The sequence below is a fragment of the Mauremys mutica genome, chromosome 6 (assembly GCF_020497125.1).
Source record: "Mauremys mutica isolate MM-2020 ecotype Southern chromosome 6, ASM2049712v1, whole genome shotgun sequence".
Taxonomy (NCBI): Eukaryota; Metazoa; Chordata; order Testudines; family Geoemydidae; genus Mauremys; species Mauremys mutica.
Window position 1 is genome coordinate 33,105,090 of NC_059077.1, and position 22,673 is coordinate 33,127,762.

The 22,673-nt window shown below is 41.3% G+C and overlaps 1 protein-coding gene across 4 annotated transcripts in view; it reads right to left on the reverse strand.

Annotated features, from left to right (window-relative positions):
- Positions 1 to 12,890: 12,890 nt before the first annotated feature.
- Positions 12,891 to 22,673, reverse strand: part of SLC38A9 (solute carrier family 38 member 9) — a 78,844-nt gene continuing 69,061 nt past the window's right edge. For all 4 annotated transcript variants that reach the window (XM_045021856.1, XM_045021855.1, XM_045021854.1 and 1 more), the window contains 2 exons: positions 19,721 to 19,810; positions 12,891 to 17,955 (listed from right to left, as the gene is read on the reverse strand). In XM_045021856.1, coding sequence (XP_044877791.1) covers positions 17,790 to 17,955; positions 19,721 to 19,810 — 256 coding nt within the window. In that variant the 3' untranslated portion in view covers positions 12,891 to 17,789. The remainder of the gene's footprint in view (positions 17,956 to 19,720; positions 19,811 to 22,673) is intronic.

Sequence of the window (22,673 nt, forward strand, 5' to 3'; positions counted from 1 at the left end):
AGAGCTGCCCTGTCAAAGGTGCACTTGGGAATAGGTCTCCAGCATACATAGCAACTGAACCAGTTCTCTAGTACAGACCTATTAATCAGCTTAAATGTCAGTTAAAGACCACAAAGCTTGGATCTTCACTGCATTAGTCCAGTTGCACTCCATACACTCCAGTATTGTAGCTCCACTGATTTCAGTGGCCTCACATAGGCATAAATCAAGGTGAATCAAGCCCTATGTCCTAACTTCTTATTGAACATTATATCCCAGCAAGAATCCAGATGAGACTAGCATCAGCTATGTGTACACTATAAAAATATGAAGAATCCCGTTTAAGAACAGAGATCTATTCTGCCAGGCAAGGGACCTTTATTGCTTCAATATATTATGTCAAAATGTTCAACTGGTGTAAATCAGTACAGCTCCACTGAAGTCAGCTGAGGATCTGGCCCTCCGTTTTTCAAAAATAACATAAAGAAAAATTCAGTCACAATCAGTGTCCTCACTTGATTTTTTCTGTGCCTGGACTTCTGTATATTTTCTGTGGTCTATGGTGCTTTGCTAGTGATAAAAACTTTCCAAACCTTTGGCCAATGTAAATATGTAAATCTTTCCAACAATTCAAGTCTCATCCTAGTACAGGCCAAACCTGCAAAGGTAATTTCCCAATGCACCTGAGGCAATACTTAACCTTTGCAAAACTTCCCACTTTTCAACAGACAAATAGTGCAATCTGGAAAAAATTGAGCCTTGAATCATCAAAGAGTAAACTTTCAGTTCCGCTACTGGCTCTAAGAGTTCAGCTTGGTTTCCAGAGTTCAACATGTTATCAAACAATTCTGGGAAAAGCCGGATAATTCTGCATACAAAAGGCTAATGTTTTCTAGAGAAGCCATATAAGTCCTTGGAAAGTCTCTAATACAAGTAAATTGTCAATTCATTCAGAAAAGAAAAGAGATTCATTCATATTATTTGTGGAAGATTCCAGTAATTAGACATGGGCCCAAACCACAAAGTTTGGAACTGTGCCTGGTTTCTTACTTCCTCCAACTTCAATAGACTCATAGACTGCCCAAGAGCAGCCCCCAGCCCGTAACCCTGCCCCCCAGGATGTGCTGCCCAGGGCAGGTGGAGGGTGTGGGGCTCCCTATAGCAGTCTAGGCTTCCTGGATGGCTCTAACCACGGCCCAGCTCCAGCGTCCAGCCTGGCGAGGTGACGGGGCCACAGGGTAGGACCGCAGAGGGGGCAGGGCCCTAAGGGAAGAGGAAGAGCGGGGTGGGGCCATGGAGGGAGGTGGGCCCTTGTGGCCTCCCCACTTCTACCAAGGTTACGGCACTCCTGCCTCAGATCATCCTAGTAGCCCTTCTCTGCACCAGTTCCAGTTTGAATTAATCTTTCTGAAACATGGCAGACCAGAATTGTTCACAGTATTCCGGTAGTGTCATCAGTGCCTTGTATAATGGTACTAACACTTCCCTATCCCTACTGGAAATATGTTGCCTGATGCATCCTAGGACTGCATTAGCCTTTTTCACAGCTGCATCATATAGGCAACTCATAGTCATCCTGTGATCAACCAGTATACCCAGGTCTCTCTCCTCCTTTGTCACTTCCAACTGATATATCACCAGTTTTTAGCACAAATTCTTGTTGATAGTCCCTAAATGCACAACTTCGCACTTTGCACTATTACATTTCATCCCATTTCTATTGCTCCAGTTTACAAAGTCATCCAGATCTTGAATGATATTCCAGTCCTCCTCCATATTGGCAATACCGCTCAGCTTTGTGTCATCCGCAAATTTTATTAGCCCACTCCCACTTTTTATGCCATGGACAGTAATAAAAATGTTAAATAAGATTGGTCCCAAGACCGACCCCTGAGGAACTCCATGAGTGACCTCCCTCCAGACTGACATTTCACCTTTCAGTATGACCTGTTGTAGTCTCCCCTTCAACCAGATTCTTACTCACCTTTCTCATATTCAATTCAATCTTATTAAATTCTCATATTAACCCCATCTTCTCCAATTTAACTAATAATTTCCCATGTGGAACTGTAGCATATGCCTTATTGAAATCCAGATATATTAGATTTACTGCATTTCCTTTGTCTAAAAAATCAGTTATTGTCTCAAAGAAGGAAATCTGGTTGGTCTGGCACAATCTACTTTTTGTAAAAAAAAATAAAAAAGTTATATTTTATCCCTATGACCATTCATCTCTATGTCCTGTCACAAACCCAGACCAATGGGATACAGGAATCTAGTAGAAGGCAAATATACTGGCCACTGGATGAATAGTTTTCTGTTCCCTGAGTGACCAGAGCAGGGGCTGCACTAGAGCAATCAGGAACCTGCTAGAACCAATTAAGGCAGACAGGCTAATTAAGACACCTGGAGCCAATTAAGAACATACTAGAATCAATTATGGCAGGCAGACTAACCAGGATACCTGGTTTAAAAAGGACCTCCCATCACTTAGTGGAGGGTGAGCAAGTAGTGAGAAGGCGAGCTGCTGGCGGACTGAGGAGTACAAGTGTGATCAGGCTTCAGGAGGAAGATCCTGTGGTGAGGATAAAGAAGGTGCTGGGGGGAGGCCCTGGGGAAGTAGCCCAGGGAGTTGAAGCTGTAGTTGTCATGCAGCTGATATAGGACAGGTAGACAGTTGCTATCCACAGGGCCCTGGGCTGGAACCTGGTCTAGAGGATGGGCCTGGGTTCCCCCCATACCCCCAACTCCTGATTGGACACAGGAGGAGTTGACCTGGTCTGTGAGGAACACCAGACGGGAAGGTCTAATTTGGAAAGGGATCTGGCCTGTCCCTGATCCACTAGGTGGGACACAGAGACTGTGGGAATTGTTTGCCATTTCCCCCATGCTGGCCAGTGATGAGGTTAGCTGAGTGAATGGCAGGTTTGAGCCTCTAGGAGAAGTGGCCAAACTGAGGGTTGCCGTGAACCTCTGAGGTGAGCAAATTTGCCAAAAGGCACAGGACCCACCAAGGCAGAGGAGGAATTTTGTCATGGTCCTTAACTACTTTCTCTTTCAAAATTTGTTCCAAGACTTCCTGTACAATTGAGGCCAAACTAACAGGCCTGTAGTTCCTGGATAATGTTTTTTTTCCCTTTCTTAAAAATAGATACTATATTAACAATTCTCCAGTCATACGCTATGACCCCCAAGATTACAGATTCATTAAAAAATCCTTGCTATTGGTCTTGCAATTTTATGTGCCAGTTCCTTTAATATTCTTGGATGGAGATTACCTGGGACCTCTGATTTAGTCCCATTAAACTGTTTGAGTGTAACTTCTACTTTAGTTGTGGTAATTTCCACCTCCATATCCTGGTTCCCATTAGTCACCCTGCCATTACCTTTAAGTTCTGGTATTCCAGTTAAGACCCTTCACTTCTAATTCCATGTTATATCTATGATCTCCAGATCATTCAGTAGTAGTAATAACTCTCTGACCCTTCAGATTAAATTTATGGAGTGCAGGATTTCCAGAGCACCTCTTCCAATAGTAAAACTTGGGGAAGGGGGTTAGAGAAGAGGGGAAAGCTGCAAGGTACCCACAGAGTATTATTTCAGGTGTCTGTGTTTGTAGAATGAACAAGTAACTTGGTCCTTGGAATCTGTGGATCTTCTAATGTTTTTATGGATTTGAGGCCATCCAAATGAGGACACTACCATATACACTGCCCCATATTTCCTTGTGACTTGCCACTTGTGTAGGTTCTCTGAAGATATAACTGAGGGGATAGTTAGCACTCCCACTTTTGTAAAATGGGCCATGGAATATTAATGAGCCCAGGTGATCAAGACATTTATTTTTCATCCCTTTCACAAGTCAGACTCTAGCATGAACTCTAACACTGAGCTGGGGCATTGGTTCAGTACTGACTCAGAGGGAAAAGTGTCAGTATGGCATGGTTTGTGCATCAGATATAGCATAGTGGAAAAGCTGGACAGTAATTTGTTATAATACTGTTTACTGTTTTGGAAATATATGAGTCACTTCACTTGACCCTTCTGGAATTTGTGACCCTTTTCTGCATATATTTGTTCTAGATACACTGATGTACAATTAATTTGGAAAGCATAAAAGGTTGTCTGCAAAGTTAGTTTATCCAGCATTTTAACAGTGGACCATTATAATCCATCTTTGTCATCTTCCTTTATGCTTTCCCTTTAGCCAAATACTAATACAATCTACAAGGGGAAAGGAGCTGTACAAATATAAAATATTCAAAGTACAGTACTGTACTATCATTACTGAACTCAAACTATGCCCCCTCTTTCTTTTAATTGAAAGCGGCTTCAGAGCAAGCTCATGAACACCGTTTAATCTCTGTTGTTGCAAACATTGATATCTGATATTTTCAGACTTCTCCATTTCTCCTTGCTCATAGCACCATCACAAATATATTGTTCCTTTACTGTTCCATTCTAAAATGGTTCTAACTCAGTAATGCTTGCTCATTTTCGATATGTAATAATGTACATGTTCCTCATTCATCAAACACCCCATAGGCTTACCCTTCTATCTCCTTCACTGCTGATTTTTTTTCCTCCTCTTTTCTCACCATCAGTGCCTAGAATCTAAATAAAACATTGAACTAAAAAAATTAATAAAAGTAATTTTCTAGCATTACAGACTTTAACCAGACTCCAGATTTTTTGTTAAGACTATACAGGAATATAATTGAGTGAGTTATGACAATGTATGAACTAGGAAATAGACATAAAAGAGGACTAAGGCTCCTTTTTGCTTCTTTTTTGAATATCAGGAGCTCTCCTCCAAAATTAATTACAGATTATGTCTAGGCAGTCTGGAAAGGGAGAATAAGATAATTAGTTACATGCTAACATACATATTTAGGAGGTGCTATGATAAATATCAGTCATTATGACAGTCTATGCTATTGCAAGGGAAAAAGTGTGCTTAGTGGCCTCATCTATCAGGCTCTTCAGAGGTCCCCAGCTCCTCTCTCCCCCTTGAGACAGCAGGGTTGGGGTGGGGGTGGGGTCCTTGCTGTCAAGGTTCAGAAGACAGTTGGCTTATGGGATAATACCGCTGGTGTCCTGTTCCCCCTCTTTAGAGACAGCAGGATTGTGAGTGCAAGGCATCCATTTTGAAGCACTTGGAGGAGAGGAAGGTGATCAGGAACAGTCAACGTGGATTCACCAAGGACAAGTCATGCGTGACCAACCTGACTGCCTTCTATGATGAGATAACTGGCTCTGTGAATATGGGGAAAGCGGTGGATGTGATATATCTTGACTTTAGCAAAGCTTTTGATATGGGCTCCCACAGTATTCTTGCCAGCAAGTTTAAAAAGTATGGATTGGATGAATGGACTATAAGGTGGATAGAAAGCTGGCTAGATCATCAGGCTCAATGGGTAGTGATCAACGGCTCGATGTCTAGTTGGCAGCCGGTATCAAGTGGAGTGCCCCAGGGGTCAGTCCTAGGCCGTTTTTGTTCAACATCTTTATTAATTATCTGGATGATGCGATTATCCAGATAATTGCACCCTCAACAAGTTTGCAGATGACACTAAGATGGGGGGAGAGATGGATAGGGTCCAGAGTGACCTAGACAAATTGGAGGATTGGGCCAAAAGAAATCTGATGAAGTTCAACAAAGACAAGTGCAGAGGCCTGCACTTAGGAAGGAAGAATCCCATGGACTGCTACAGACTGGGGACCAAATGGCTACGAAGCAGTTCTGCAGAAAAGGACCTGGGGATTACAGTGGATGAGACGATGGATATGAGTCAGCAGTGTGCCCTCGTTGCCAAGAAGGCCAACAGCATATTGGTCTGCGTTAGCAGGAGCACTGCCAGCAAATCAAGGGAAGTGATTATTCCCCTCTATTCAGCACTTGTGAGGCCACACCTGGAGTATTGTGTCCAGTTTTGATCCCCCACTACAGAAGGGATGTGGACAAATTGGAGAGAGTCCAGCGGAGGGCAACAAAAATAATTAGGGGGCTGGGGCACGTGATTTACAAGGAGAGGCTGAGGGAACTGGGTTATTTAGTCTGCAGAAGAGAAGAGTGAGGGGGGATTTGATAGCAGCCTTCAACTACCTGAGGGGGGTTCCAAAGAGAATGGAGCTAGGCTGTTCTCAGTGGTGGCACATGACAGAACAAGAAGCAATGGTCTCAAGTTGCAGTGGGGGAGGTCTAGGGTGGATATTAGGAAAAACTTTTTTTGCTAGGGGGATGGTGAAGCACTGGAAGCACCTAGGGAGGTGGTGGAATCTCCATCCTTAGAGGTTTTTAAGGCCTGGCTTGATAAAGCCCTGGCTGGGATGATTTAGTTGGTGTTGGCCCTGCTTTGAGCAGGGGACTGAACTAGATGACCTCCTGAGGTCTCTTCCAACCCTAATATTCTATGATTGTATGATTCTAAGGCCGCTGGCAGCCCTGGTAGACAGAAAGGAGCCTAGTTCTTCGCTCATCTCATCTCCAGCGACAGCAGGGGATCCCTTCACCTCACCTCATCGTTCCTTCTAGGCAACTTTGCTTCTTTCTGATGCTATTGTACTAATTTAGATTAAATAAATCGTCCCAAAGAGTCAAAGGTGTTAACATGACCCAGTCACTGTCCAGCGTTAAACAGTGTTAAACAAGGTTTGGTCTTTGGCATATAGAGACCCCCAACCTGCTTAGTACCATGGTAAACACATAGTTTGTTTTTGTTAACCTTTAATTTATGACACAGAAAAAAAAAGGGGAAATAAAGATTAAAGCATTTGAAATGTCAAGTATTAAATATTTTGTGTGTGTTAACAGCACTTCTTGTTCCCTTTTACTTTAACTTTAGAGCATTTTTAGAAGGGAAAAAACCCCTTGTTTGACTGTCTCTTAGATAGTATTAAAGATGGTCATAACTGTGCTTTTGAGGAAAAGAAGAGTTAGTGGGATGGACTGGAGCTGTCACTGCTGATGCTGTTAAAGCTTGATCCTGTTTTCTGGAAGACAAAACAAGCCAAACACACAAAAGGGGAGAGACAGGAACAACAAAGATAGAAAATGCAGCTTCTGTCTCTGCTGTTGACTCTCACTTGCAGCCTTGCACCTGGAAAACACAGGCCCAACACATGGTCTGATCAGCCATTCTGAGACCTGTTAAATTTGTACCAGTATTCTCAGGGATGGTGCAACCATTTAGGTGACATAGGTGGTCGCCTAGGGCGCTGGGATTTGGGGGGGGCGCCATTTTCTTCAGCAGCAACCGTGGCGGCTGGATCTTTGGCCGCCCCTATCGCCCCCAGCATTTAGGCAGAGGGAACTGGGGCAGGGGAGTGCGGAGAGGGCCGCCTGCAGCAAGTAAGGGCGGGGAGGCGGCACGCAGGGGAACTCCCTGCCCCAGCTCACCCTTGCCCCGCCTCATCCCTGAGCACGCCGTGGCTGCTTCACTTCTCCCACCTCCCAGGCTTGCGGCGCCTAAGCTGATTGGTGCCGCAAGCCTGGGATGCGAGAAGTGAAGCAGCCACGGTGTGCTCGAGGTGCTTGTGCTCATGCGCGGCGCAGGGGTGAGCTGGGGTGGGGTGGGTGCCTCAGGGCGGGGAGCTGCCATGGGGGAGGGGGCGTTTCAGGGCGGATAAGGGGAGCTGCCGTGAGGTGAGGGGGGAGGCCTCAGGGTTTTGCTTTTTAGCTGCCTTTCTGGTCACAGGCTTGGAGCAGTGTGGCAACATATGCAGTCTTGGCTGTCTAAGCCAGACCTTCATTAGATAAAAGGGACAAAGAGAGAAATAGGAAAGGGAAGAAATAAGGTAGGGAAGGGAAAGGACACACCCTGCAGGAGACAAAAATAGCACATTCCAAGGGATTGAGCTGATGGCAGTGTCATCTGTGTCCCTCTCTCTGGTCTGGCCTGGTCAGGATATCTCTCAGGATTAGGACAAAGAAGGTCTGGGGTCCCAGGAGATTGTGGGGGTGGCAGCCATGATGGTAGAACTGGCTCCTGTCCCTTCTTTCAATCAGCCAGGAGCCAGTGTTGTGGTAGCTGACATTTTCCCCAAAAGTGAGTGATGGGGAGAATAGCCCATCCTCTCATTATTTTGCCCACAAATTAGGCCTAATTTCCAACATGTGAATTTTGGTTCATTGATTTCCAATCCCATACCTTTCTTGTTTACGAGACATGATTTTAACACAGTCCTTGAGTTATAATAGTAGGTCGTCTTTGTTTAGACTAATTTAGTCTTTTTGTCTCCCTTTTGCATCTTTTTCCATTTACATTTATCGTTATAGGTTATTGTATCATTTTATGAACTTTCACTCACTTTTCACAATTGAGCTCACAATTAGGGCAAATTTGTAGCTCCAGATATCACAAGCCTACTCACTTGGAGCTTGGCTCTGAATTGAATTGAATTAAAATAAAAATACTTCAGTGTACTGGGATGAATAAGAATGGTTTTGTTGCACTGTGTATTTATCCATAAACTTTTTATTGAAATGTTCAACATCAAGGTACATTCCACATGTACCTTGCTTCAAAAATAATTAACAGTCTGGCTTTGTTAGTAGCCCGCCACAGAGTGTAGAGACATTACAGCAACGGTTATCCCTAAGGACCCAATCCTGTAAATACTTACGCATGTATTTAACTTTAAGACTTTGAGCAGTGCAGCTGAGGTCAAGTCTCACTAAGGCTGAGTTAAGTTAAGCAAGCACATGTTTGGCAGCTCAGGACCTAAGGCCTAAAGCCCTGTCTACAAGTACTGTAACTGTTTTATCCATAAAGCACTCACCAGTCTATGTAAAGTAATTTGGAATGTTGTTCATTGCTGTCTGCACTGACCTGGAAAACTATAGCAGCACCCTGCTAGCAAGGACATTAATTGGAAAAGGCTCTTATTAAAAAAGGTTTCAGTGACAGACAGGGCAGGGCTTAATGGGAGAACAGAACTAACTGAAAACTGGGAGAGAAGGACAAGGGGGGGCTCCCGGAGTGATGACTTGGCCAATGACTCTACCTATTGAACCCCAGTGAAGTCAACAGGTCTCTGTGTGGGTGTAGGGCTGTGGCTGTGCACAGGACGGCTGAATCAACTGCAGTTGAAGTCTGGGATGATAAAGGTTATTTCACAATTAATATTAATTTATATAACAAAGAGGAAATCTGAAATACCAATTGGCAGTGTAGCTAATTCCATTGATAATTTATCTTGAGGAATCTTTTCTTGTGTCATGCTAAATAGTGTATTTGGTAATGCTAAATAAGCATATTTATGTACTCTATTGAAATAAGGACAGAGTGAGAGATGCACAGACACATGCTGGACAAGGGGGGAAAAAAAACCTCTTGGATCATTATTACTATAAAAAGCAGAAAATCATCTTGTCAAAGAACCTGTAGCCTCAGTCAGATTTATAATTGTGTGCTCCAACTCCTGCTTCCCATGGGCCTCTTGTCCAGCGTTGTCATTCTTTATTATGAAACCGACATCAGTCAATTTGTTTATAGCCAACTGCACTAATAAACTGGCAGTGAGATCAGAAATTACTGGAACAATTCGGTCATCTTGAAACTTAAAGAAACTCTAAATGCCATGTCTATAATAGTATTAGTTTCACAACAGAAACAAATCATGTGACAGTCTAGTTGTTTAATGCAGGATCAGCCTGAGGGTTTTCAGGATGGTGTGTGAAAGGAAATCTGTCCCTGCTCCAAGACTCATTTTAAATCAGCAAACAAAAATTACCTGCTGCAGTAAGACACACTCCAACCACCCAAAGCTCAGAAGCTGCAAAGAGAGACTTGTGCACTGCTTTCTACCTTCATATTGTCTGCAATACTATTGCTAGATAATGGTCTCCAACCCCCCATGAGGGTTGCACTCTAACACAAAACATTAACAGTGACCTCAGATGGTTTTTATCAGTTATAATCAACAGATAGGCACATCTGACTGTTGCTCATTCCATGCAGTTGGGAAGGTATTCTGCCTTAATGAGGTCACTGTTAAGGTTTTGCATTTTGAGTGCCAGTTTGAGGCTTGTGTAAGTATTACATACAGGTATCTGTTGGAGATGGAAGTGAAAGCCTTCTGGTGCATTGGACTGTGCCATCAACAGTGTTGTAAGCAATATGGAGGTGAAAAGGAATGCACAAGTCTTTTCCCTTAATGCTTTATTTCCATGCTTTTTAGGTGCATGACATTTGTCCAGATGCAACTTTGTCCTTAAATATAGTTTTGGTTTGCTAAGTTCCTAGTTTTTTTAATACAGATTTTGTCTACCTCAGGGGGTAGCTCCCCAGAGTCAGGGGGAAGGAGAGCTACACCTGCCTGGGAATCAGAGGGAGAAACTGCACTCCTGAAGCTGCTCATGACTAGGTCAACTCTCCTGAAGAACATGAGAAGTTGTGATGTGCCTCAGTAAATCCCTTCTGTCTATAACATTTGATCCCTATTTAAAAGTTACTGAAAGTTATGTACAGCAAGAGCACTTCTATGTTTAGCAGTGATCACTGTAATTACTCACTTCCTGAAATAGTCCATAGTCTTCCAATTAAGTGGCATCATAAACAAATGTAAGTTACATCCATTGGTCATTAGCATTAGTTTCACCTATAAGAAGGGGGTAGCATCTATGACAAGAGTAAATCTCCCACAACAACTTTCCCATGTCTGTGGCCAAAAGTGCCCCTTCAGCTCCCCACTGTTGTGAAGGTTACAAGGTGGTGTTTATCAGCTTGGCTACCACCCTGTTCAAGATGTAGCTGCATTTCAATAACCACTGAAGATTGTAATGCAAAGCTGATCCTGAAATCCTTACTCAGGCAAGTTCCCCCATTGAAGTCAAATAGACTACTCATGCAAGCAAGGGTTTCCAAGATCCAGCCCATAGTTCGTAAAGAACTTGGGGCTCTTTCAGAAAGAAAAGTGTTATATAAATGAAAGCAATTGGCCCAGAATGTCCTCTATTGCTAGGGACAACACAGAACAGCTTGTGGGTACGGGAGATCAGGGAAACTTGGCGTAAAGTCCTTCTCACTTCCTGAATCTTGTGCTGGTCTAGGCCCCTGGCTCTGACACCAGAGTATCCTTCGATGCTGGGGTGAGCCTCTTGTGTCCAGTTATACCAACTTTCAGTCCAGAATCTGCCTACAGGGGACACAGACCAGAATCTGGGCTATTATTGTTACTCTATGCAAACAGCTGAAAATTCATCAAAACTATAAAACTTTTTTTAATAAGTCATAAATGCCAATCCCTTAAACTTGGTCTATATTTTGATTCCCTTGTTTTAGTTTTATTATTTAGGCTTAGTTTGTTTTGTGATCAAACCAGCTGTGCAGCAGGGACAATGTTTCTATTTTGTGTGGCATTTAGTATCTGGAATGTAATATGAAGACATTTCTCCTCCCCACACATTGTAGCTGAATGATACTGCTGTGCTGATTTGAAATGACCTGATTAATCTCAGTGTCCTCCTAACATTTTGACTAAATGTCAAACATGAACAACATTCAAATAAAGATGAAAAGAAACACATGGGCAGCAGTTTTTAAATATTCATTGGGACTATTGGACACATTTCAATATGCTTTAGCCAAGCTGGTGAACACAGGATAGAAAGCTTGAAAAATGTTTCAGACAGTGCTGCATTTTTCATCCGGACTGTATAATCTATTTATAGATTACAGAAAGAGATAGAGGCAAAGCTACCACAGGATGAGTTAACACAAAACCTCAGATCAGTTGGTGTTTCAAAACATCAACTGTAAAACAATTGTGATACGATGAAATCTGGGTTCCATTTAATTCAAAACCTAAAGTATAAGAAGTGGAGGACTGGCTAAATCATACTTGTTCTGGCTCAGCTCCACCATGAAATGATTCTGAACCACCATTTCTCAACAGAATCAGAAACTGAGCTTCATTTATAAACCCAAAGGACAGTTACAAAATATCAAGTAAAGGGGAAGAGTCGATGTTGCATCTGTCCCTAGTGGGTCACCCCCTTTTCCTATTTGGAATAACAGCCTTTCCCAGCTATCAAATAATGTAGTTAGTCTTGTAGCTCAAGTGTTAGAACCCTGCGCTGCAGAGCTGAAGGTTCAGGTTTCAACCACTTGAGCTACAAAACTAACACATTACCTAAGAGCAGCCAAAGACTGTTATTCCAAATAGGGAAAAGGGGTGAACCAGTAGAGACAGACACTGGAGGCAGAGTGGTGATAAGGGCTGCTCAGTGCTCCCCCTCCATCCCCAGGTTCCAGGAAGGGAGGATCTCCCATGTGGTCCCTTGAAGGCAGAGGGAAATGCTGCGGGGGTTATGTACTGAGTCCCATGGGTGGAAATAGATAGTTGGAATGGGAGCTCTGCAAGTCTGTCTCTCTCTTTCCGGGAAGTGAGGAACCTTATGGCCCCTGTGGTGGCCCCAGTGAGACATGTATATCTGGGCCATGTGGTGGATGTGGGGGTGGGAGCCTGATCCATCTTTTCTCCACTCGTCCCATTCTGAAGCACTGGGCAGCCCCCAGGTATTCCTAGTACAGCAGTGGTAATGATGTTGCTGGGCCAAAGTGGAAGTCTGGGTTAACGTCTTTCACAGCCAGAGACCTGGATTCCAATGTGACTTGTATTGTGAGAGAGACTGATTACAGTGGCTTTAAGCTTGTGCAATAGGTATTTTAGTTTGCATCATAGAACTACCACATAATATGAAGTATTGAATTCCCAGACTGCAAAGAGCTGGGAATTCTGCAGTTCAGGAGAGAGCGAGCCCGGCAAAACTGTGGGAAAGCTTGTACTGTTACTCAATGCTTGGCTTGTGCCAGACCTATCAGCCTCTTACCTTCCAGAGCACTCCTATTTTGCCAAAAATATTTAAGCAAAAAACAAAGCTAAGAAACATACAGGTTTGTGAGGTTTTTCCAGTCAAATTTAATTTTTTTCCTATAAAAAGACAATAAATTACATTTCACAAAACAGTGTTTAGGTCAGGATGTTCTTTTCGCTTTTCCGTTAAAAATATGTGATTACACAGTGTAGAGTATCAGATTTAGCTGGCCACGGTTACATACAATAAATTCCAAAATGGGTCAACACTAGTATTAAGTGTGTGCATGTATGGGGGAATTAGTTTCATCCTGGCACACAGACAAGTATAACAATTAATTTTTTGTCTAACTTTGTACATGATACTCATTTAAGCTGTGTTTAAACCAGTGTCCAAAAAAACAAAAAAAACAACAAAAAAAGGGGGGGTGTCGAGTGAGATTTTCAAAAGCACCTAGGTGAGTTAGGAGCACAAGCTCCATTGACTTTCAAGGAAACTTGTGCTTCTAAGTCACTTAAGCACTTCTGAAAAATCCAACTTTTACAATGTTCTAAAAGTTAGGCTTTGGTTTCTATTGTCTATATTTTAGGTGGAGGCACTGCGAGAAGGTATTTAAAATCACCACTTTCATTTAGTACTAAAATCAACTTATAATGCCTGTTGATATCATTATGGCCCAAATAATTAAACTCCTCAGCAAAGGGATTTAAATAAAACATCACAGTCTTTGCAATACTGACCTAAGCTGGGCTTTTTCTTTGTTTGGTTTTAAATGCACTATACAATCAGTTACCAATTACTAACCCATCTTAGGCCACTGGGCTTTAATACTTAGGTAGAACAAGAAATAGACTAGAGATGAAGATAGATGCCTTGCCACGGACTCCTCTCTCAGGAGTTTTTTGTTGAATGGTAACATTTAAATGTTGCTTATGAGCCAAGTTACTAGAAGTCTGAGTCCAAAGATTACAGGCATTTTGCTAATTCTTGGGAAAACAGATACAGTGAAGAGGCCATATCTATGTCAGGGTCATCAATTTTTATAAGGCCTACCCCAACTCCCATCTTTCTTTGTACACAATAGCAAAATCAGCTGTAGCATATACCTGACATCCCAGACAGTCTCCTTTTAAATGGGAGGTCTCTAGATTTAAAAATCTGGAGCTATGTTTGAAAGTATATACTTGAAGCCATCATTTGGTTTCCCCAAGAACTGCTAGAGCAAGAAAACAAGGTGGTATGTTCACCTTTAAATATATTTCATTATGCTATTTCCCTTTTTCTGATAATGTACCCCCAATATGCTAGAAATAATTGCTTTAACTTGCTTATCATAACTTGTACAGAATCAAACCAATTTATAGGTTTTTTAATAATTGCAAAAAACCATCTATACTGGAAGCGTTTAAAACACCAATATTCTTCAAAAAGGTAAGTCACACTGGGTGAAATCTTGGCCATATTGAAGTCAATGCGAGTTTTGCTATTGACTTCAATGGAGCCAGGATCTCACCCACTGGGTCAAATTCAGACCTGCTCCAACACCATTAACACTGAAGTCCCCATATACACCAGCTTTGGACATGGCCTACTAGCAACCTAAGCCTGAGAGGTAATGAGCATCTGCAACTGCAATTAACTTCAACAATAGTTAAAGGGCTCTCAGTATCTAGCAGGAGGCATCTTGCCGCATCAGTCTCTGTCCTTTTAGATGAGAAGTCCTCAAATATCTAGGCTAAGGCTACACCCAGGGCAAGCTCCAGGGTTTTTGCTGCCCCAAGCAGGAGGGGGAGAGAGAGGGGAAAAAAAAAAAAGAAAAGAAAAAGAAAGACAGCGATCGCGATCTGCGGCACTTTGGCGGCAGCTCTACTGCTGCCGCTTCATTCTTCGGCAGCAGGTCCCTTCCTCTGAGGGGGAGCGAGGGACTCGCCACCCAATTGCCGCCGAAGAGCCGGACGTGCAGCCCCTCTCCTTTGGCCGCACCAAGCACCTGCTTGCTGTGCTGGTGCCTGGAGCCGACCCTGGCTACACCACCGAGCTTACACCGGTGCAGCTGCACCAATGCTGCTGGCACCACTGTAATGCTGTAGTGCAGATGCTCTAAGATGACGGATTGGGCCCAATATTGCAGTAAACTTGCAAACAATCCTGTAGGCAAACACCCTTGTTGACTGCATAAAATACTGCAGGATCAAGATCCTTGTGAGGCAGTGAGAAAAGGGTGGGTAAAATATGCTGCAGAGAACTAAGAAATACCAAAGATAAGGACACACAGGAGAATGACAAGCATTTCTCTCCGGCATAGGACATATGGTACACGTACACAGCAGTCCTGCTTGAAAGGCACAAAGTTGTGCAAGGTAAAAAGAAAAGTAGTTGCTTTGAAGCAGTTCTTTCGCTCCACAGTGACTACTTCTGACCTACTCTCTTATATTTCTTGCATATTGAGCAATACTATGGAAGGCCTGGGCCCTCTACAGCTTGAGGACCTCTGGCCATGACATTAATATGACCTTGATCACCTCTAAAATCTCAGGTTATTTATTAGAGAAATACAATAAGATTATTCTAGACTATGCCTTCCATTCTACTTTCAGATAAAAACAAAAATTCTTACCCCCAATTAAATTCTCTTTTCCCAGTTCTCAGCTTCTCTCAATCCCCCACATCATTATAACTATTGAAACATTCAACTTTTCTCCCTTTAATTATTCTAGAATTCAGTTTCTCAGAAGACCATTCCACTCAATTTACACCTGTCAATTTTTTTTATTACAGCCCCAAAAATTTGGCTCCTAGGTGCGCATAGGCATATGACAGGAAAGCTCTAGGCAGAGAGTGAGCATTCTGCTTCCCCCAAAACCTGCAAAGAAAAAACATTCCCCAGCCACCCTGCAACAAGAGTCACAACAAAAGTGTTCTGGGTCAGATGTGTGCATATGCATGTGCCCATCTGACAAGAATCATCTGTGCAGGGACATGTGGGGGGCTGTGGCATACTTTGCATAGCATTGATTGTCTGTTTTGGGCTGTTTCCACAATGGGCCCAAACCTGACCCACAGACTTTACGGTCTCCAAGTTCTCTTCCACCAACTCAGACTCCTATTTCCTCACCAATCTTCCACACTTTGATACTTCTAACCAAAAGCACCTCTAAATTCATTTTTCATTTTGGCAAGAGGCAATGAAATCTGACATTTGTTTAATTCCATCACCAGGCTGATGGAGCGCTAGGATTGTCTGATATAGAAACATCACACCAACAATTCCCTCTCTGAATATGTGTATTCACACTTGTGTGTGCAGCAGGTGTGAGATTGTGATTCCATTAGATGCTCTCTCAGAGAAGTTACTGTTCCTTCACTCGGAAACCAGCATTACACCTGCATCATGTGACATTTAATAGATACTGGCTACGGGGCAACAGCTTTTCAGAGACACTCTTCTCCCACCAAAACGGAGATTACTCATCCAGAACTTCCTCCCAGTGAAGACAATAGGAGTTTTGCCACGGGCTTCAATGGGAGCAGAAATGGACCCTTTGTGGACTTGATAATCTCAGTCTTTGTGGTTTATATAGGTGCATTTCCAATTATGTGCATACTTCCATAAAGTCCTAAGGGCCTCCCTACAAGGCACTCCCTACAAGGTGCAGTGAGTAATAACAAGGCACTACTTGTTATTACTCACTGCACATTGATAGACTCAGATTTTCAGAGTTGCACATGTGCAACTGTACCTTCAGTCACAGTAATTCTAAGTACATGTGACCAGTTAGCCACCTAGCTGACCATCTGCAGGCACAGTTGTGCATGGTGATTGCATATACAGATGATGCATTTGCAATTTTGCACTAGTGATTCTGAAACTGCGCCATATTGCATAAAATATACAGCACGTGTATTTTGTGTATTAGATTATAGTGCATTTTAATACCAAATATTAAGCAGCTACACTGAAACACGATTTTTAAATTTTCACACAATCTTAATTTGTTATTGTTGTCAGTTTGCCTGTATTGTACATCTCTCTGACTATACTGTCATAACACGTACAGAATGGATGTTTGAAAAGCACAGTTTTCCTACAGCAAGGAATTTTCAGTCTGAAATCCTGCAGGGGCACAAGAACTACACGGGACATACAGGAATGCTCTGCACACTTGTGTCCTATGTACATATATGAAGTACATCTGCCCACGAAAATACACAACACGTATCTATTCTAATGGTAACAGTTATAGGACTTGGAATGAGGAGGATCCCAGTCCAACTTCAAGTTGATAGTTCAACTAGTTCTGTAACTTTGGACACCCCCCCATTACTTGACCTATTCTCGAAGGCCAGATAGTGTGCTTGCAGCATCCCGGTTGCAGGTAGAAATGGTATTGATTTCTTATGCTGTTTCCATAGCTGAGGTTTCTTGCATATATATTTTAAAAGGTTACACAACATTATATTAACAGTATGCTGTCATCTGATTGGCTATAAATTGGCTTTACAAATACAACCCTGTTGTCAGTAACAGTCCAAAACAGCATAGGAAAATTAGTGCAACTGTCACTGTAGAATATTGCGAGGGTTTGTTTGCTAATAAGGGCAGGAAGAAAAGAATTCTGTAGCATAAAGCTGAAAAGTAACTACTTCTAAAAGTGAAGGGCGGCATGTTTTATCCATGTGGAAATATTTCTCTCTACAAAATAAAAACATTTTGGCCAAAATCATCCCTGATGTACTTTCAAAGTCAGTGGAGTTGGGCCATTTACAAATTTGGCCCACGTTATCTATTGTGATGTAGCATTTCCAAAGATGTGATTCCCTACAAACCCCTGAAAACTGTTACTAGGACACAGTTATCCTTTGCTTTCAAAGGAGCAGATTTTCTCAGGAAGAAATTGACAGACAGGAGGTTCTCAGCTTTTACAATAGAGTTGCTAAAGTCTGTTATCAAACCTCAAAATACTACTTGTGAAAGCCAGCATGAGCGTTTTCACAGCAAGAACTGTGCGATCAGATTAGCCAGTCCTAGGATGATTATAAAGATGTGAACGATGAGCATTGACCATGTCAGCTGCCCTGACTGATGCAAGGAGATCATGTAGATGAGGGATGGATACACAAATACAAAGGCCAGACCACACGTTGCTCCAGAATATCTGCAAAAAAATAAAAGTGCTTGGTGTTAACTCTGGTTCCTTGGGGTTTTTCCCAAAACCGTCTTGTTGAATAATGATTATTTGCGGCCACAGTCAAAAAAACATTGTTTTCTGTTCCTCGTTATCTGCCTCCTCCTCCAATGGCATTTAGTTACTTGATAAAGCATTTCCCCCCAGAGTAATCCTACTGTCAAATGTGCCAGATGCTTCTGGAGACAGACTTCCTAACTTTGATATTGATGTATTTTGTTTTTGGTTGAGGAATCTGTTTACATATATGTCAGAACAAGGCCAGACAATATCTTTTGTTACTGTTTCATGTAATTATCAAAGATATGAATCTGGTAACATCCCAGGGGCTTAAACAAAATGTGTATGAACTCCTAAAAAGCATTTCTCTGGTACTGCAAGAACATGAAGTGAGGCAAGCACCAGGAATGACCAACCCATAGCTATTTAAACCCTTTCCTACTCCTCCTTCCAGTGATGACTCCCAGCCTGACTCTCTGCTAGCTACCAAAGCGCTCTCACTACCCTCTCCCAGTGCCAGTCTGGCTCTTTGACAGCTATCAAACCCCTGGTGCTACCAAGTATTCATTATTCACAGGCATTTTTTCCTATTCAACAAGTTTCAGTTGTCCAATCAGGGAGCAGAAACAGCAACATATTACTTAGGTGAACAATCGCATGTCAAAGAATAACAAATAGTTGAACTACACAGTTCATGAACCACCCACAGGCTGAAAATTGTTTGCCCAAAACTGTTTGGCAACTATCAGTAATGAACACATTAGCAAAAATCAGGATCAATTCGCAAACAGAAAAACATGCTGAACACACCATGTAATTTATGTCCAGTGACTAATCTGACTAGTTCTATTATCAGAGGATAGAAGTTTTCCCTAAAAATAAATTAAATAGAGATTATAAAAAATAAAAAAAGACAAAAAGGAGCTAAAAAAAAAAAATCTGAGTCCGCCAGTTTCAGAAAATGAGTGAAGAGTAGCTACAGTGACTACACTGGCCCCCAATACCAATTGCTGTGGTTTTATAATCACATATTCCTGGTTTTTTAATGCCTTCCTTTTCTGGTTGTTGTGTAAAAACCCAGACTAACAGGGGAAACTGACTATTCCCAAAGCATTTCCAAATGCCGAAAGTAAACCCTCTGGAAAAAATGGACAATATATTTTCTCAATCTCTCTCAATTACAGAAATCACAGGAGTTAATTGCAACAACAGTAGGTTTAAATAAAAATCAGTCAGAAGTGTGATTTTTATTTTGGCCTTCCTTTTGTCTCTGCTTTTTTATTTATTCATTTTTGCTGTTTTTAATCACAATTTAAAAATTGATTTAAAAGAGACGGTCTTTAAAAAATTAAAACAAACAAACAAAAAATAGCCAACCACACATCTCCACAGAAACCATTGGTGGTAACATACAAATGGGGCCATACAGTAACTTAGTGACTTTATGCTAAAAAATGATGCATCTGATTCAGAATAAGCAGGTAAATTATGGTGACCCTGGATGAGATATGAAGGAAACTTATTGCCAGACCGATGTGAATTGGGAATCTCCTCAACCCTCTGAATGTCCCTTTCCAAGAACTAAGATTAAACTGAGCTCCATATGTCAACCTCTGATATCACTAATTTTTTGCATATTGATTATAAACAATAATAAAAAGACAACAGATTGATCTCTGAGAATGTGTCTGACACCAAAAAGTAAATTTCATTAATATTCAGGACTAGTACCTACCTTATGATACCTCCTATATTTGGATAGAATATGGCCATTGTCACTCCAAGTCCTACAATTGCTATGTTTAGAACCAACACATGGAAAATACTAGAGCGAGGAGAGGAAAAAAACCAGTTAATATATGCATAATACCACTATGAAATAAGAACATCGTTCACTTATTGTATTACAATTTAAATGTACATCCAGTAGGAGTGTTTCTACTAGTATGACTCATCCTCGAAGAGCTAATTAATTTCACAGTTAACATGCAATATTCTGTAGATGTCAAGTACCAGATTCTAAACAGACTCAAATGTTTGGACTCAAATAATTCTTCAGCAGAGATGATGTATAATTTGGCATTTCTTCTTAAAACAACATACTTAATACTCTAGCATATGAAAATCCATCTGAAACATCCGAAGACAAAGAAACAATACTGTATAATTGAATTCCCACATGAAAGAAGTGCCTGGATCCAGAGAATGAACTGAGCTATATGAGTGGACTAATGGTAGGGTGACCAGATGTCCTGATAAAATCAGGACTGTCCCGATTTTGAGGAGTTTGTCCTGCGTCTCGACCAGAGTACGGTCGGTACGCCATTTCTCCCGATATTTTGTTTCCTGGTCTTCGGTGGCAATTCGGCGGAGAGTCCTTCAGTTGCGGACGGTCTTTGGCGGTATTTCAGCAGTGGGTGCTTCTGTCTTTGACAGCAAGGTTTACTACCCCCTGCTGAAATACCGCCGAAGACCATCTGCGACTGAAGGGCTCTCTGCTGAATTGCCGCCTAACTCCCAAATGGATGAGTGTTAAAAAACAAAACAAAACAAAAAACAAAAACAGGCCCCCGCGGCAATCCAGATATTTTCCCCTTAACAGCTGGTCACCCTAACCAATGGATACCAGAGAAAGATGCATCACATAATGGAAAGCATTATATAGAATACATAAAAAAATCTTAATACATTACTTGTCGCATTTTGATTGATGGATAAGACAAATGTTTACGTTTCTGAACTTCACATAATGCGTGACCTACAATTTACATTAGACTGCTTTTTTTGGATAAACAATGTATTTTCTACTCTTACATTTTGTATTTAGTGAGTAAACTTGAACAGGTTTTGCTTTCTGAATGAACCTTCTAATGCACAAAAAGCATTAATGTTGTTTAGATACTAGTGAAAGGGCTGTGCATGGAGTCTGAACTCAGAAAATACCTAAATGTCACCTGCCTTTAGGGCCTGTAAAAATGTTTACATCTAAGTATCAGGACAGATCTGACTTAGAAAATGTTGGGATGTATTAGTCACACAGATGTTCATCTGGGAATGAAAAATACCAAACACAGTAAAGACACAAATACTTATGGCTTTTGTTTACCTACTCTGTTGTGTTTATTTCATTTTGACTGAAGTCACCATTTTTGCTTACCCATCAAAGGTATTTCTCTGATGGAAAAGGTCAGTCTCTAAATAGATGAGCTTCTAACTATGTCACACTTGAACTGGCATGAGTGACCAATTTAAGGGCTGAAATGTTAAGTGCTAATTTACAAGGTAGGAAGTTAAATTAATAAAAATCATTAAATAAAGAGATCTTATAAAACTATGGAGAAGAATGGATAACTTCTAAGCTAAAAGAATAAACTAAGATAGACAGCACTAACAACTGTTCTTAAAGGAACATTTCAGAAGGACAGTAAAATGAATACCCTTAATTACACAGCTAGCATTTTAATAGTACAAGAAGAAAGGGTGGGTATTAGATTGAAGTTGTCCATTGGAGAAATACCAGATGTGGCTTTAAGAAAAACACTAAATATTTGAAACTTTATATGAAGGCAAAGTTACAATAAAACATGAACATACTACATAACCTATTACTTATTCATCATCTAGTTTGTATTCAGAGAACCTGGTTAAGATATTGGCTTGCTGGCTGGGAGGTCCTCCTTCTCTGAATACTCTAGAAAAGGTGACCAAATTTCTAAATACCCATCCTTTTTTTTTTTTTTAGCACTTCTCTTGTGCACATACTTGGTGTGAAAGCTTTTCCATTACAAGGACAGTCCATATTTTACTACCACAATTCCACAGGAGGAGGGGTTATGTATTTCCAGTAATGTGCAATATATAGAGTCTTATTGCAAACAATTAAAAAAAATTGTCATTCTATTTAAATGGAGATCCTTTACTGCAGCATTAAGCAACCAAATCAGGGGATCTCTAGGAAGCCAGCATTTTATCATAAGATGACTCTTCTTAATAATTTCCCTCCCAAACTATCTAATTCTTGGAACACAACCAACACTTGTACAACTATGTTCCCCTTTTCCCGCAGCCTCTCCAACAGAGCACCTCCCTAATAGCAAAAATATGGAGGATATTAATTAGAGTCAAATGCTATCTATGCAGTAATTTATTAAAATGTTCTTTATGAGCTGCACAAATTGAAGATATATATCCCCTTTCCCATAAAGGGATGCACTTATCCAGATCAATTTCTTTGTCCAAATCCCCCTCCCATTCTTTTCATTTGGGTTGTTTTATTAACATTTTTCATTCTAAATTGTATCTTAGAAATTAAACCTTTTGTTCCAGCTTGTTCCTGGGTTAATTCCTGAAATGTTGTTAAAGGTCCAGTTAGAGCCACCTCATATCCAGATTTCACAATAAAGTGTTTGATTTGTAAATATTGAAAATACGGGACCTTTACATTATCACATATCTAGTAGTAGGATTTCAGATCAGAACCCAGGAAGAGCTGTCCCAATTCACTAATCTCAGCTCTTACTCACAACAAATAATCGCATACTTCCTAAGGATAAATTCCTGATTTTTAAATGAAAGTAGCTAAGAGAAAGGGCCTGGGTGACAGGAATTTTAAAAATTGGTCCAAAGCTGCTAAGGTGGTCTGGATGAATGGGTGATTTTTTATTTTTGGTGATCTAAATTTCTTTTTA